The sequence below is a fragment of the Stigmatopora nigra genome, chromosome 17 (genome assembly GCF_051989575.1).
Source record: "Stigmatopora nigra isolate UIUO_SnigA chromosome 17, RoL_Snig_1.1, whole genome shotgun sequence".
Taxonomy (NCBI): domain Eukaryota; kingdom Metazoa; phylum Chordata; class Actinopteri; order Syngnathiformes; family Syngnathidae; genus Stigmatopora; species Stigmatopora nigra.
Window position 1 is genome coordinate 7,779,028 of NC_135524.1, and position 15,746 is coordinate 7,794,773.

The 15,746-nt window shown below is 42.3% G+C and overlaps 1 protein-coding gene across 3 annotated transcripts; it reads right to left on the reverse strand.

Annotated features, from left to right (window-relative positions):
* Nucleotides 1-171: 171 nt before the first annotated feature.
* Nucleotides 172-15,209, reverse strand: LOC144210659 (calmodulin-regulated spectrin-associated protein 1-B-like). 3 transcript variants are annotated; one of them, XM_077737428.1, is made up of 20 exons: nucleotides 14,848-15,209; nucleotides 13,489-13,667; nucleotides 10,381-10,643; nucleotides 9,518-9,679; nucleotides 9,355-9,432; nucleotides 9,036-9,095; nucleotides 8,272-8,413; nucleotides 8,052-8,191; nucleotides 7,459-7,555; nucleotides 7,248-7,371; nucleotides 7,078-7,181; nucleotides 6,912-6,990; nucleotides 4,604-6,842; nucleotides 4,358-4,494; nucleotides 4,086-4,294; nucleotides 3,913-3,997; nucleotides 3,444-3,565; nucleotides 2,864-2,982; nucleotides 1,683-2,018; nucleotides 172-984 (listed from the first exon to the last, which is right to left on the reverse strand). In XM_077737428.1, exons 2-19 carry the CDS (start codon nucleotides 13,664-13,666, stop codon nucleotides 1,728-1,730), a joined length of 4,629 nt encoding a protein of 1,542 aa, XP_077593554.1. In that variant the 5' UTR covers nucleotide 13,667; nucleotides 14,848-15,209; the 3' UTR covers nucleotides 172-984; nucleotides 1,683-1,727. The 3 variants fall into 3 exon arrangements, with proteins under 3 accessions (XP_077593554.1, XP_077593553.1, XP_077593555.1); XM_077737427.1 differs by having other exon boundaries at nucleotides 172-2,018; XM_077737429.1 differs by lacking the exon at nucleotides 9,036-9,095 and having other exon boundaries at nucleotides 172-2,018.
* Between the last annotated feature and the right edge of the window lie 537 nt (nucleotides 15,210-15,746).

Consider the following 15,746-nt stretch of genomic DNA (forward strand, 5'->3'; position numbering starts at 1 on the left):
CCTGGTTTAGAGACGATGTACTGTTGTACTAAGTAAAAGGGAAAATTATATAAAAATTCCTGCCGAAATACCCGATTTATCAATGAAAATTGATAGTATGTAAAAAAAAAAACTGCACTAAAATTAACTTTAGTGTTAGCAGAGTTCCGTTCACATGTAATAAAGAAGCAGCCTATTTAACTGCATTTTATTACATATTTTGAAAATAAATTCACAGACGATATATGACAATGAAATGGGAATGGGACAGAATAAATGTCAAAACAGTGCCGTTTTTTTTTAAACTGGTAGAAAATATCCCACTAAAAATATACAAAATGCAGCAAAAGAAATATCAAGTATAGTGCGTTTTGTGTTTCTTGCCATCACGTTCCAATGACTCGGGAACCAATAGGCAACTTGTTGAACATTTGGAGCTACATACATTGTTCTCCAGAGGAAAAAGTTCCAAAAAAAGCCGGTCAAGGATATCGGGTGGCCAAAAATTGACATTCCTCCCTACAGTCAATGTTTTTGTGAATGAAAGCACCAACTAATTGCTGTGTATGTAGACAATCATTCATGCTCAGGTTCACACCTACTGCCCTTTAAGTGTTTTCCCCAAAAAATATTCACTTTGGGGAACTCCAGAAAATACTGAAATCAAAATCCCTGAACAATTTGAGTCTTCAATTAACCAAGAAAAGAAGGTTTGCCAAATATGAGCATTTTACAATATAAGCCACCATTCCCACTCACATTCATATGGAGGGTTAGTTTTTTGCAATAAACAAAGATAGTTGAAATAAGTGGTGTAAAAATTCCTTCCCATTTAAAACATAGGAAACAAACCAAGTCTGAAGCCTCACAATACAAATGACAAACCTTTTTTTTTGTTGAAATGTCAGAATCGTGGCAGGCAGCGTCCATCTCAAACAGGTCCAACTTGGTTGTAATCAGTACTTAAGCCAAAGTGCCAAAAAGAATGCAGGACATACCTATGGTCTGAAACAAAATGGCCAAATGAAGAATTATCACATTAAATAATAGCAGTAAATTCATGTTTTAACACTGTTTTGTGTTCTCTCGCGCAGTCATTCCCAACCTCTGTGCCAGATCACCTGGTGTTAAATATTTAAAACAAATAAAGTATTGTTGTTCATATTTGATGTGTAGTGACAAGCAGTACATCAAATTCTCTAAAAAATAAAAAAATAAGATCAAATTTATATTATCCTTTAAGTAAATGTGAGTCAAATTAATATTTTCCAGAATTCCAAAGCCTTTAAATTATTTATGCAAAAGTAAAAAAAATCTTGAAAAGCATCCTATGTTTATTTAAACGGTTATTTTGCCAATTGCAATATTTTCCAGGTGTTTTTGTTTGATGAAGTAATGTGACTTTTTGTTTGTTTGGTGAAGTAATGTGAATTTTTTGTTTGTTTGGTGAAGTAATGTTTTTTTTCCTTATACAAAAATAGGTGCTTTTGGCTCAAGGCAGGTTGGAAATCACTGCACAGCGTTGAGAAACTGACCAACGCGTTTTTCACATTAGCCTCAAACGTCATATCTAAATACTGCGATGAATACATTTTCCAAAAGTTCAACTGGAGATTTTGCAATTTGATTTCACCCTAATCTCATATAGACAACTCTTTAAACTGCCATCGCCATTAAGCGAGGGTTTACTCTCGACGACGTACGTGGGTCCGGCCCGCCAGTCGTAAATGGACGAGAAATAGCAGGTGTCATTTTCGTCGGGCGCTGCTGGGCCTCTTGACCTGCCACAAGTGGTTGTGGATGGTCAATGCGTCCACGGTGACTGACACCGACTTGGCCGGGATGACTGTGAACTGCTTGCGGTCCGAGCTGTACTTGTATAGGCGGTCAATCATCTTGCGGCCAATGGCGCGCGGACCCGTGCCCGTGAATTTGACGATGTCCTCCGTGTCCGGCGAGTACGAGTACACCGCGCGGAACTGGCAGCCCCCGTCGCGGAAAAGGATGATCAGGTGATTGGACTCGCATTTTTCCAGCTCCTGTGACATCAAAATTCATCGATAAGATAACCGAAAGAGGAGATTTTTTTATATTGTGACAATCATTATTATTAAACATTTGTATATGATTATGTACTGGTATAGTATAGAAGAAGTTCAGCCCTTCAAATCAATCAAGCAAAATGTACAGATATGATTTGAGAAGCAATTCTGTAGATCAATTCAATCAAGCTAAAACGTCATTAGGAAACCAAAACAAAGTAAAACACAATGTCAGTATGAGGAATAGGTAGAAATAGAATTCCCTTTCATGGGGATCCTGAAAAGTGAAAGTAAACATCAATATTCTGGAGAGAACTAAGGTTAAAATAAAGTTTGCTGACCAAAAACCAAGAAAGCATTCCCCACACAGTCATCCCAAATCAACCAAGAAGGAGGACCACTTTAAATGCACATTTCCAATCATTTGATTGTGTTGACGATGGCCCAAGGACAGCTATTCCTCGAAATGCAAACAAATCAGGGCCAATCAAGGCCGTACATGAAGCCCACACAAGAGCACAAACATACCTACTGTAAGGCGTAGTCAACATGGAAAGAAAACAGTTTTCCCACACCTGGAAACTTGGTGACCAATCAGCCATGCAGTGTGTTTAGGGACATCATGTGAAAATAACGATCCATACATTAACTCAGAGTTTACACACTTAGAGAAGGTGAAGAAATTCAATCACTCGTCTATTAGGATTTGACAGCCCTTTCTGGCCAATATAAAAAAAATCAACTCTCTATGATGCACGGTTTGGACAAAAGTACAGTGAGAATCTTAATATATCCATCCATCCATCCATACACGCTTTATAAGGATTATAGATAAAACAGACCTCCAGGAGGATGTTTTTCTGAGCCTCGTTCACCTTTCCAGCCAAGCAGCAGTGTGCGATGGCATTGATGATGATGGGCTTGTTGGACTTGGAACTGGGCTCTTTGAAGAGCTTGGGTCCTTGGATGAAAAAAAAAACAAGCAGAGGTTACAGGTAATGCATGATCTAACTGAACACATAAAAGGTCAATGATAATTTTTCATAACTGCGGGCCAACAAAAACTGGGAAGCAGGCTTAATGCATTTGTCGGTCCACCTGTGTGGGGTTTGCATATTCTCCCCCGGATGGCGTGGGTTTTATCCGGGTACTCAGTTTTTTCTCCCACAATTTGTAAGAACACAGAATGATTTAAATTTGTTTAAAATATGTAAAAATTCAAGATTCAAAAAGGAGGATACGAAAATGAGTGATTGCTTTGTAGGCTCATTTTTGTCGTTTTCACAAAAGGTGATTTTTGAAGACTTCACAATCTTTCCGTGGGTAAGAATAGGCTACATAGGGGGTAATTTGAATATTGTAAAGTACTTACAATGAAGTATGTATTCTAAATTGTTAATTTATTCTTTTGAGGCTACTCACCATTGTACTCAATGGAAGTGATGGAGGAGGCAATGGATCCACTTTCCCAGTCGCGCTCCATGGCCCTGCTGGAGGCTCGGCTCATCACAGAGAAAGAATCCATGGAGCAGACCGACTCGGCCCTGGAAAAAATACTTGGGTTAGATGATTTTTCTAGCTTTTCAAGTCTCGCATTGTTTAAATAAATGTAACAAATAACTCTTCAGGGAACACTTCACTTCATTTTCTAACCTGTCAAATACATATACATATAAACTACATGAAAAATTACAATTATTTTCAAAATGCTTGTCTTGTTATAGGTTGACCAGTTTGATTGGATATACGTTCAGAATAGTAAACCTTGTAATTTTTTTTAAATCGTTTTTTTTTGTGCTGAAATTAGTCATTTGCATAGCACTGTTATTTGATGCCGCTCCTATTTCGTCATCTACTTCTCCTGCCCTAATGGACAAAATATGTATCTCACCTCTGTGACTCGGCCTCTCCAGAAATGACGCTGTCCGTATCCACCAAAGACAACGTAGATCCTCGAATGCAGCGGCTCAACTCAGCTAAAAGTTGCAAAAAGTTTTTTTAAAACCCTTTTATATGTCATCCGTTATTATTCTAATTACATCAATGTACAGTTAAGCTACGTACGCGTGGTGGATCCTTTAAGAGGGCTACTGAGCTCGCTGCGATTGACCGATTTGGGTCTACTCCTGCGGGTTTTGAACCTGGGCCTAGGCTTGCCCTGACCCTGTTCTTCCAACAATGCCTCCTGCTTCCGCCGCAGGTATTCCTGCTTTATCAGCTCTCGCCTGGCCTTCTCCTCTTCTTTACGGACTCGGTCCTCCTCTGCCTTACGCCTGCAAAAAAATAGTAGGCAAAAGCCTTGGCGTGGACACTGGATCAATAATTCTGAGGTGTACCTGGCCTCGTCACGCTTGAGTTCACTGTCCGCTTCCTGCTGCTGCTTGCGCGCCCTGGCCTCCTCGGCTTTACGCTGCTGTTTCAGCATGAAGGCAGCGCGACGTTTGGCCATCTCGTCCTCGGCCTTCTCGTCATCCTGAGAGATAAAGAGTGGATTAGGCACTTAGGCTTGATATTGCATGCAATTTCAATTTTTCAATTCAAATTCAACCCTTGGCCCACTGCACATTAGTCTTGAACATCACCTTAAAGAAGAAGCCAATGACGTTCTTCTGTTCGCCATCCGTGGTGTCGGTGCTGTCATCCCCTGCAGGCTCTTTCAGCTCTGATAGGTCCACTTCAATCAGCAGACCTTTGCTCCTAGAACTCTCTTCTCCACCTGCAGATTCTCTCCCCGAGTTGTCAACCTTGTCATCTTCCGAACAATATGATGAAGGGACGGAGGTCTCAAATCTAACGTCCTCTGACTGAGCTTTGACAGGAGATAGCATCGCTTCCTCTTTAGCAAGACTTTGGTCGTTTTGAATTCTAAAAGTTGTGCGTCTTCTGAAGTTTCTATCTGTTCTGGAACTCTCTGCATCCTGGCTTCCGGGACCAGTTTTTTCCATGGGAGAGATCTCAGCTTCTGTATCAAAATATTTGCTGTTCTTCTGGCTCTGCTTTGGTGTGGAGGGTTTGCTCCGCTGGCTGGAGCTTAGCTTGGGAGGACGGCGGCCGGGCACGCTAAGACCTTCGTTAAAGTCGACAAAATTGATGTCGAAAGATGTATGGTCTGAGGTGGTGGGCTGAGTTGCAGTCGGAGTTGCTTTCAGGTCTGGCTCTTTAGGCTCTACGGACGAAGAAGCGTTATTCTTCATCAGCATGTTTTGCTGCAACGAGAGCTGCGTCATCTGCTGCTGGATGACATTGATGGCCTCGTTAAGGAGGTCTATGGAGCGGGAGCGCTCTTTTGCGTCCGACTCAGAAGCACCATCCTGACCAGAGACATCTAAGCGGTTGTCTCGATTTATCTGTGTACCCTCCACATTTCCCTGTACTTTAAGTACCTCGAGACAAGAGTCATCCTTGCAGAAGGAGCTCTTTGGTTTCTGAGTACTGAACACTTCATCTGAAAGTGAATGCTTGAGTGGGAGAGGAAGTGTGTCGCTTCTACCCTCACCCTTCTTCACGATGTTCCAGAACGCGGCTTTGCCAAGTTTTAGTCTCTGCCGTGCCGACAAGGTCTCCATCTTCATCTTCTGGTGCTCGATAGCACGTCTTTGCTCTTCCAGTTGCATGTGGAGCTGCAGCAGCTCTGAAGGCACTACTGGAGGACTCGCCGTCAGAGTCTTCTTCAGAGCAGATGAAGGGTCTTTCCCTGACCACCCTGGGCTACCATCTATCTTCAGTTGCCATGGAGGGCAAAAATTGGTTTCAGAGTGGTCGGGTGTCGTCTTCTGCGAACTGCTGGTGCTGGAATACCCGTCACGCAGGCTGAGTTTCATCAGCTTTCTTTCGGCAAAGCTAGTCATTTTGACGCCAACGCCGCCCGAAGCACTGCAGCTGCTCGCGCAAGACAGCGTACTGAGGCATGGGCTGGAGCGCCCACTCCCGTCCTCTTTGTCCTCTCGTTCGTGCACCTTCAAGTCTTCTCTTAACTTAAAAGACTCCACTTCTGAAAAGTCTCGCAGTAAACCTGTTCGTCTTACCCGACCTAACTCCATCACATCTATGTCCTCGTCATCTTCCTCAAAATCTGCAATGTCAGAGTCAGAATCTTGGCCTACTTCTGCATCAGAGGAAAGATAACTGTGGCAATCCGACTCTCCGGACAAGTGAAGAAAGAAGCCTTGCGGTGGCGTGTTCTCAGGTAGCAAAGTGTCCGTCGAGCCTTCCCGGGTGGAGACCGGATTGCTTGAAGGTATGGGTTTAAAGTTATGTTTACCACGTTCAGACAACGGCAATTTCTGGTGTAATTTGTGTGGAAGGTCTGTTGCTGTTTTCCCAGAAGACAGCTTGCAGCGACTCTCCCCGCTCTCCTCCTCCTTGTTCGGGCTTGAAATCTTCTCTTTGGATGGCTTTGGGACAGTTGGCATAAGAGGCTCCAGATAGTAACTGTCTGTCCGCAAATCTGGGGTTAAGGTGGCCACGTCTAGCGTTTTAGAAACCCTGCGTGGTGAGTTTGTGTGGGGGCTTTCCAATTCATCCCGCTCTATGTCGCTTCTGAACGAATGTCGAGGGTAAGCACGAGGGTGTATAACAGCCACCAGCTCCTCTTCCTCTAAGATCTCCTCCTCATCCTCAACGCGAATGTGCCTGATGACGCTTTGGCCACTTAGGCCGTGCTGATACACAGGGTGCCGTGAACCCACCAGCATGTGACTAGGTGTCATAATGCTTGAGGCCAAGTTCTCTTTGCTGACGGAGCGAACCAGACTAACTTTGTCTGGGTTATCCTCCTTATTTAAGAAATCCAAGGCGTATGGTGCTGGCTGGGGTGAGCACCTGGTCAGGGGTACAAAATCAGGGCTTAGGCATGGAAGTGACTACTGAGATTAGTATGCAATTGCTCACCTGCGCCTCCGGTCTGAAAAGATCTGTGACAAACCCTGAGGCTTTTCTTCTTTCCGCTTTACGCCACATTGATTCCTCACTGAGGTATAAAGACAAAAATTTAATCTTACTTTAAGAAAGTGGAAACATTCCTTAAATCTAATGCAATTCCGCAGGCCACTATCACCTGTGGGATCGTCCTCAAATCCCCTTAGCCGTCTCTGTCTTCGAGGTACAAGAGAGTCAGGAGGGCTGGAAATGCTAGGTCCAGTGCCGCTACAGGAAGACATTCTTAAAGGAAATAAAATGAGTCAACATTTGAGACCAATGTGCTAAATGCATGGAAGACAAGTTTACCTATAGTCCAGAATTGATGGTTGCGTCAATATATCAGCAGCACTTGGCACAGTTGGGAATCTACGTTTGGTGACATTGATGGGTGGGGGGGATTGAGAGGCATTGGGCTGCAGAAGTAACCTTGCTGTAAACATATGGAGGATGTATTCAACATGAAAAACAAAACCCCAAGCGATTGAAGTGGCCTCATAATACAGACTTAAAGTTTTACCATCTCGGATTTCCTTTAGGTCCCTGGGCTGTACAAAATCAGGCTTCACTATCTCAAACCACCAGAAGAGCTCAGCGATGAACACCATCACATTATACTGGATGTGGAAGCAAAGTATGTTTAGTCGTGCTACCTGTAAATCTAACCATCCAAATTCTAAAAGTCAATAACTGCTTGCCATTAAGCGATGGCAGTATGATTGTTTAAACCGTGTTAAATGGCCGTTTTATGTCTTTTAAATGACATTTTGCGATTTAAAATGTCCCATTGTTGAATCTGTTCTCCTACAAAATGATGGTTCAAATCAGTATTGTTGTCTTGTGACCGATACTTATGGAAAATACCACGATGCAGAAGCTGCAAAATTTGAGACTCGAAGTGGCGAGGGATGACTGTAGTTTTTTTATTCTACTCTGTTAACTAGATAGATTTCCTAGGACATTTTCAGTGATTCATTACTTTTACTGTAATTGAGAGAAATGGTTGATGATTTATCTTTATAATCCGTGCTTGCTCTCTCAACAGGAACAGTCATGAAGTTTTTGGGGTGTTCCATAACCTTGTTAATGTGTTAGTGTGTGTCCTTGTCTCACCCTTAACACAGAAGGACAATACAGTATGTCTTCAGGCTTTAGGTAGAAGCACTTGTTCAAGTATTCATTGGAAAATTTTATCAGCAGCTGGATGTTGTACATGCTATCAGCAATGGAGGCGACATCCTTCAGGCAGATATCTAGATTTAGGACACAGATGTATATGGTTGAGACACGTTTTTGTCACCAGTTGATGGTGGGATAATGGCTTCGTCCATACCTTCAAGTCTCATGAGTTCAGGGCAATAGAAATGGATTAGGGACAGAAGAGCGGCACCATCGCACACATCTTTGCACAGGTCGTCTATCAGAGAGAAGTGCTGAAGTGCCCGACCAGAGAGGTAATCCCTACGGTAGCGCACCTGGACGGCGACGAAAGGATCGTTATGGTTTAATATGTCGGCTACATACTTTAATTCAGTGGTACTTGGATTTTAAAACTTCCTAAGATATGGTATAATTTTTTCAAAAGCCTACCCCAAATTCATATCTGTCAACCTCGGCCAATTGCTCCCCAATTGCAATTCGCTGTATTAAGCAATAATATACCGTACAAACACAATGTGACACATATTTACCCACATAGGCCGCACTTTAAAGTCTTTAAGTTTCCATAAAGAGGACTGGGTGCCACCATGTAATATATTCAAGATGTCACTGTCCTGAGACGATTCGAATTAGAGTAGAGCCACAATGGGTAAAATGAGATCGGTTTTACAAAAAAATGTACTTTAAAATTGTTTTTTTCCTGTACTAAAGTTGTTATACGGCGTAGAGAATTTGAAATGATCAAAATGCATATAAAATAAAAAAATACGTATAAATTGACAGGTACACAAATTACGAATGTCAATTTAACAGATCCATTATCTGTACCTCTTCATGCAGTAGGCATTGGAAAATGGTTTCCAATATATATTGTTTAATTGTACAAAATGACAAAATAATAATGTTAACATAAAAGTTGAGTGCTGGTTATATTACCACTCGAGAGAACTCCACAGGTTCCAACAGGCAATGGGCCAATGCATGCAATAAGTCAGGCTGGTGAAGAGAGGAGAGAAATGACTGGATGGGTTCCATACATGCATGATATGAAATCCACTAAAATCAGGTTGTTTCATGGAAAGACAAATTCAATGTAAAGGTACATGCAGAAATCAAGTCGGTTGACAAAAACAATGGTGATCACTACCAAATATGAATTAAAATAAAATAAAATCATCAAATGATTTAGGTTGTATTCCGCTACATTCACCAATCCAAGTGAAATAGCTTAGTGGATATATTTTTCCCTACCCACCTTCTGATGGCTCGGTGAATCTAAGTGCTGCTTCAACGTCATCTCCTTCTCAGAGATAGAGCTCATCTTTGTATTCACCTTCAGCCGACAAAAAACGAAGCAGGTCACCCAAAAAATCCCATGCAAAATTACAAAACACAACATTTGTTTTCTTCCTTTTTACCTTGTTGAGCCAAAGCACCATGGCATCTTCCAGGTCCATTGGACGCTCTTTCGAGGCACTAAAGTTGGAGAATCGTTTGACACTGGACACCACCTTCTCAACACTGATCATTTCCAACATGGAGGCCATCATCAAGGCATCGATCAAGTGCATGTGGCAGCTCTTCACACACAAGAAGAAATACAAAATCCATTCATAAATGCACCGCAAATGGCACTGAAAGAGGAGCATTCACAGCTAATCTTCCAGTTTAAGAGACAAATTGGTGTCTATCATTGTTAATGGAACACCAAAAGTTCATTTTCGGTCACTTCATGCACATTTTGGAGCATTACAGAGAAACTTCTGGTATATTTTGATGTTTTTTTTGGTTAGTTTTAGGGTCTCTTCCTTGTTAACTCATTGGCTGCCATTGAAAGCACTAGATGTTAAATCCCTTTTGACCAGGAAAGGGCAAATCAACAAATGTGAATGCAGACAAAGGTAAGCTAAGTGCAGCGGTGTATACACTCAATCAGAAAAATTACAAGTCTTATCTCATCTCATTTTCTGAACCGCTATATCTTCACTAGGGTCGCCAAGAGGCCCCCTACTGTGAGGCCGACGCGCTAACCACTCAGCCGCCCAGTTGTTAATGTCAAAATTAAAAAACTTGTGATTCATTAGTTTGAGAAGCCTGGTCAAAAGGGACATACGAGATTGAATTTTATTTAGATGGGAATCTCTGAAGGCAATAAAAAAACACGACCAAAATTATGTCGGTCGGGCAAATACTCAGCCATTGATTCTTACTTAAAGCATGCATGATTATGAAATTGCAACATGTTACTGAGTGGGAAAACCAGAAATAAACCATGACACACCATCTTGACGGGGGCCGAGCTGAGATCCAGAGCGGTGACGGGAATCTCGTCTGAGTCCCGCACGTGGATGCCCCTGTTGGACAGGGCCTGGACCACGGACTGGTGGCTTTGGAGCGAGGCGGCTCGTTCCATGCGCAGGATGAGTCCGCACACCCAACAGTAAATCTCTCCAGACAGCAGCAGGTGAATGACAGGGGGCTTGATGTGCTCCTGCTCATATTGGTCAGTGTAGAAGGGGTTCTGCAGGTCCTTTGGGATGTGGTCTGATGGGAAAAAAGCATGCACGTTGCATACATTTCATTATTCATTCATCAAATAAAGATTTAATTGGATATATTTATTAATTTTAACCTGTCCTGTTCAGCTGCTTGAATGCACAGAACAGTAAATTTGAATGTTGTTAACTGCTAGAACAGTTTTATTGTGCCACGTGTTCTCTTGTAACCACAATTATTCATGAGAACGGGATCAATTATTTAGAAGTTTTAACAAGTTTGGGTTTGAGTTTGATTTATTCAATGAGGGACAGCACATATTAATGAACATATCTGTATTCATGTTAATGAACAAATATATGTAAAGATGTAAGATTGCAGCCAATTGCTAATTTCCATTATTACTCCCTTATTGAAGATAGATGTAGCACAGTTTTAGACAGTCTTTTGACTGCAATTTTGTTAATTTAACAGACATTTGCGAAGAAGTTCAGAGACGAGAGTTCACGCATGTGAATTGGTACATTGGACAGAGAAAGTGCTTTGGCTGGAAGCACTCTTTTTGAAGGGAACTACACACTCACCTCTAGAACCAGCACTTGTTGATGTGTTTTTTTTAAACTCATGTATTCAGCAGTCTAACTTCAGACAGGGAAAACATTGAAATAAAGTAGCAACCCCGCACGCTGAGAGTTGGAAAGATAACAAGACTTAGCAGCGATTACGGAACTGATGTTGTGCCGGCTCGCCTGGTGGTTCACTGCTCGTGCGCCAAGATGTAGGGAAGCTATTTTAGTGCACCTTAAAGACGCTAATCCACATTTACTTTACTCGTGTGACACGTGTACAGGCAGTCAGTCGCGTTAAAACATAACACTAAACACAATTTTGGCAGAATTCTTCGACATAGTTCTTATTGATATGTTGATAATACCTTGCTGAACTACCTGTAACCTAAAACTATCCTGCCAATGGTAATTTCCATAGAAATGGTTATGGGAATGCCTGTCCTTAATTTTGATTGCTCATACCATATATATGGGATGACTTAATGTTGGACACTAGACTGAATTTTTCTGTCCAAGTGTCTTTCACTAATCAAACAGGTGTGTGTTCTCACTTCCAATCCCATTAATCACTTAAACATGTGACATTCTCACCAGCACTGAAGGGCAGCAGAAGGCTGTGCTCGCTACTTAATCTCATGCAAGTATTTTGGCCTACACACACACACACTATCATTACTGTGAGTAGGAATCGTGTTCTAAGAAAAAAAAAGCACACCAACGCATGGACACGTTCCCACTCATTCACAACAAACGAAATCATAGTGGTCCGAGAAATTGTTTGATCCGACTTGAGGAGCCCGGCCGGCAAATCGGCAAAAACAAAGACGCAATCGCCTTAGTCATAGATGCTTGCTTATGGTTAGTATAAAAAAATAGGTAATAATAGCACAAGCAGGCCTATGAGAAAATGTATAAACTACTTTTTAACCCTTGTTTATCAAACAATGAGAATCAATTGAGAAGCTGCAATGGAAATTTGAATGTCGTTTTTGTCGCGGCTGCTGTTAGGTACTGAAATGTTAATTTTGCCATACTCAATATATTGGTTGAGCCGAGAACCAAAACAAAGAAAGCAGCTCGCAGGTACACCTGACGTCAAGGAGAACCAATCAGATTAAGAGACACTTCACAGGGTGATGTATATTAAGGGCATCTTGATCAGCTCCTTAGCACACAAGGCTAGACCTTAAACTGGAATGTGACCGTTCATATTTACAATATTACCGTGTAACTCTAGGGTTAGCACAGAATTACATGTGGCTCAGGGAACATGAGGTCATTCGTGATATTTTTTCTTGCACAGACTGATGATTGACCCACAGCTCACACTCCTCCTCAGAGAGTACTCAAATCAAGTGACATAAAAACCCACTTCGAAGGGTTACTTTCTACACATTAGCACACGCCCTAGCGATGTCAGGCAGTTTAAGCGCACAGGGTAGAAGTGGTTGAGAGCTGTCGTGGGTAGTGACCTGTGTATAAAAGAATTTGGATCATCATGAGAGATGCGAGCATGAATTTCCACCCACCACGTGAAGATTGTACTGTGTGTACTGGTTCAGATTGATTGATTCTGGCCCATATTAGATTCATGGATGAAAACATACATTGACAGCTGTGGGAGTATTTAAACAACATAGTATTTGTAGTCGAAATTCTACCAGTTTATCATATGAGCAAATGGGAACAGAGACCTGGATTTGGCGGAAAATCAGGATACACCAGCATTTGTAGAATTTCAAACATCATACTTACAATTAGATACCACAATGTCGCTGTAATGGTTTTTTTTGGGACAAATGCCTGAGAGAAGCTTAATTGTATCGTATAGGAAGCTAACATTCAGAATGTCTAGACTTATCTTACTATTGAAGCTATTGACCATCCGCCAGTCCAGGGTGTACATCTCTCGCCAAAGGTCAAAAGCTTGATGCAGACTCGGAATGTTTTTTCAGTGCAATAGTAAGTCAGAAATTGTCTTTTTTATTACATTTGCTCTTTAATTGATAAGTAAATGGACACTAACCCCAAAACAGCTGTAAAAGCCAGGAACTCATGTAGGGAGTAGATGGATGACTGGATTTTTACAAGGTGGTTAAGGGAAAACTTTGCATTTGTCTGTTGTTGTTTTTCTATACCAAACCAATGTGGTGGACGGAGTGCAGGATAATGGTCCCCCTTTTTAAACCCTCAATATGGGCTATTGCTCAGGTTCATTGACCATATCTTATAATATGACCAAGTAAATTGGTAAACATTGCAATAACACATCATGATATAGTGAGTGTAGAAAGCCTAAGTGAAAGCACAAGAGTCCATCTTACCTCTACCATAAGCTTTGGCCAACAGCCAGCGGAGATTTGCTTCTATTTTGGCTCTCGCAGAATCATACAGGTCTGGAGGTACCACCATAACTTCCACACTTCCTCCTCCGGCATTGCCTTCTCTTGCTCTCCAACTGGTGCCGCCCCCTCCCTGCCCTGCACTCTCTTCTACATCCATGCTGAAAAACAAAAAAACGTACAGATTCATGCCGAACAAAATAACGTACACATTAAACCCGTGATTATCACAATTGTATATGATGCAATATGTTATTTAGGTAGCGCGTCTGCCTCACAGTGGGGGACCCGGGTTCAAATCCAGGTCGGTCCACCTGTGTGGAGTTTGCATGTTCTCTCTGGGCCTGCGGGGGTTTTCTCCGGGTACTCTGTTTTCCTCACACATTCCAAAGACATGCATGGTAGGCTGATTGGACACTCTAAATTGCCCCTAGCCTTGTTGTGATTGGCTGGCCACCAATTCAGGGTGCACCCTGCCTCTGGCACGAAGTCAGCTGGGATAGGCTCCAGCACCCCCTGTGACCCTAGTGAGGATAAAGTGGTTCAGACAAATAATAAATAGCATGTTATCTTGGATTAAGGATTTGAGATTGGCTTGATTAAAACATATGAAATGTCATTTATCTCATTTGATTTAATTATACACACAATTATTAATTATATAATGTTAATTGTAGACCAAATAATCAACTAATATGAATAAACCCCAAAATACAAACTATTAGTTACAGCCCCAAGTAAGACTCGAAAGTTCACGTTCTCATCTCATTTTATGAAACGCTCTATCCTCCCTAGGCTCATGGGGGATGCTGGAGTCTGTCCCAGCTGACTTCAGGTCAGAGGCTTGGGACACCCTGAATTGGTGGCCAGCCAATCGCAGGACAAAGGGAGACAAACAACCATTCAAGAAGCAATTTAGAGTGTTTGTGGACCAAGTTCCACTATAAGATTCATCTTTGAATATAATAAACAAACATACATTTAAAAAAATAATGCCTAATTATTGTTTCGTGCACATCTAATTACTATCCAATGTAGGCAGGTGAATGTGACGTCATTATAACCCAGAAGCAAAGGCCTGCCTGATGTTGTTCACAATATATCGAATCTATCTACCAAAAATACACTTTTTAAAATCACATTAGCGACTCGTGTTGGTTTCATTTTACATCAGGGAAAATGCTTTTAAAATAAGGAAATGTCTCGTGAGTTTATTAGCTTCCCATCAATGAGTTAGCATGTTGCTGTCATTAGCCTTGTGGAAACAGGTTGACCGGTGAAAGGCGGTTCCCATCGGTGGCGGATGATCGACACGTGAAGGCAAAAGAAAATGTCGCTCACCTTTACGGGCGCATTGTCTCCGTCTTCGCTCGTGTGACTGTCTCGGGTTATTACGGGAGCATACTGGCTGGATCGGCCGATCGACGAGTGGACTCGGGTGCCGAAAGCCTCATCCGAGTGCTCTTCCCCGCCCCACAGGACGCAAATCTCAGCCTCTTTGGATAACGCCTCGTAATCCCACGGTAATAAACGAAACCAAATCCGTTTGGCCAACCACGCGAGGTCGGCATTCGAGGGAAAACCACTACTAATGTCCAAATGCCGCTAAGCCAGATTCACTGGCATCGTCCCTGTAAATGCTCTTGACGAGGGCGGGGGCCATCAACGCTTGGAGGAGCTTGTCTCTATGGGGACGGGGAGTCCTCCAGGCAGCATGGATGAGGTGCGGTGCAACTGTTGACCATCTTGGGGGCGATGTCGGCCTTTCTGAACGGAGATATTGTCAGCACCTGCCATATTGTTGGATTGGTTGTGAAAAACCTACAATCAGAGGTTTTAACCCTCACTAGGGTCGCAGGGGGTGCTGGAGCCTATCCCAACTGACTATGGCCACAAGGTGGGGTAATTCGTGGTCAGCCAATCACAGGCCACAAGGAGACAAACAACCAATCACGCTCACACTCATACCTAGGGGCAATTTAGATTATACAACCATGAATTGGCTCCCAACCAATCGCAGGACACATTACGGCAAACAATTAATCACATTCACACTCATGTGAAGGGACAATTTTAAAGTGTTTAACCTCCCCAAATTGAATTGAATATGATGAATTTTCATCTTATTTCATTTTCTGAAGCGCTTTACCCTCATTAGGGTCGGGGGCCCATGTTAATTTGACGACATCTACTAGTGAAAAAGAGTACAGCAAGTATTGTGCACATATAAGATGTACCCT

Bases quoted from the DNA above. Each gene is read 5' to 3' on its own strand.
- LOC144210659 (XM_077737428.1), bottom strand. From the start codon at position 13,666: ATGGATGTAGAAGAGAGTGCAGGGCAGGGAGGGGGCGGCACCAGTTGG. The intron at 9,433-9,517 runs GTAAAAAGGAAG...TGTCGGCTGAAG, and splicing joins TGGTGCTTTGGCTCAACAAG to GTGAATACAAAGATGAGCTC. The intron at 4,495-4,603 runs GTGATGTTCAAG...TTTATCTCTCAG, and splicing joins TCATTGGCTTCTTCTTTAAG to GATGACGAGAAGGCCGAGGA.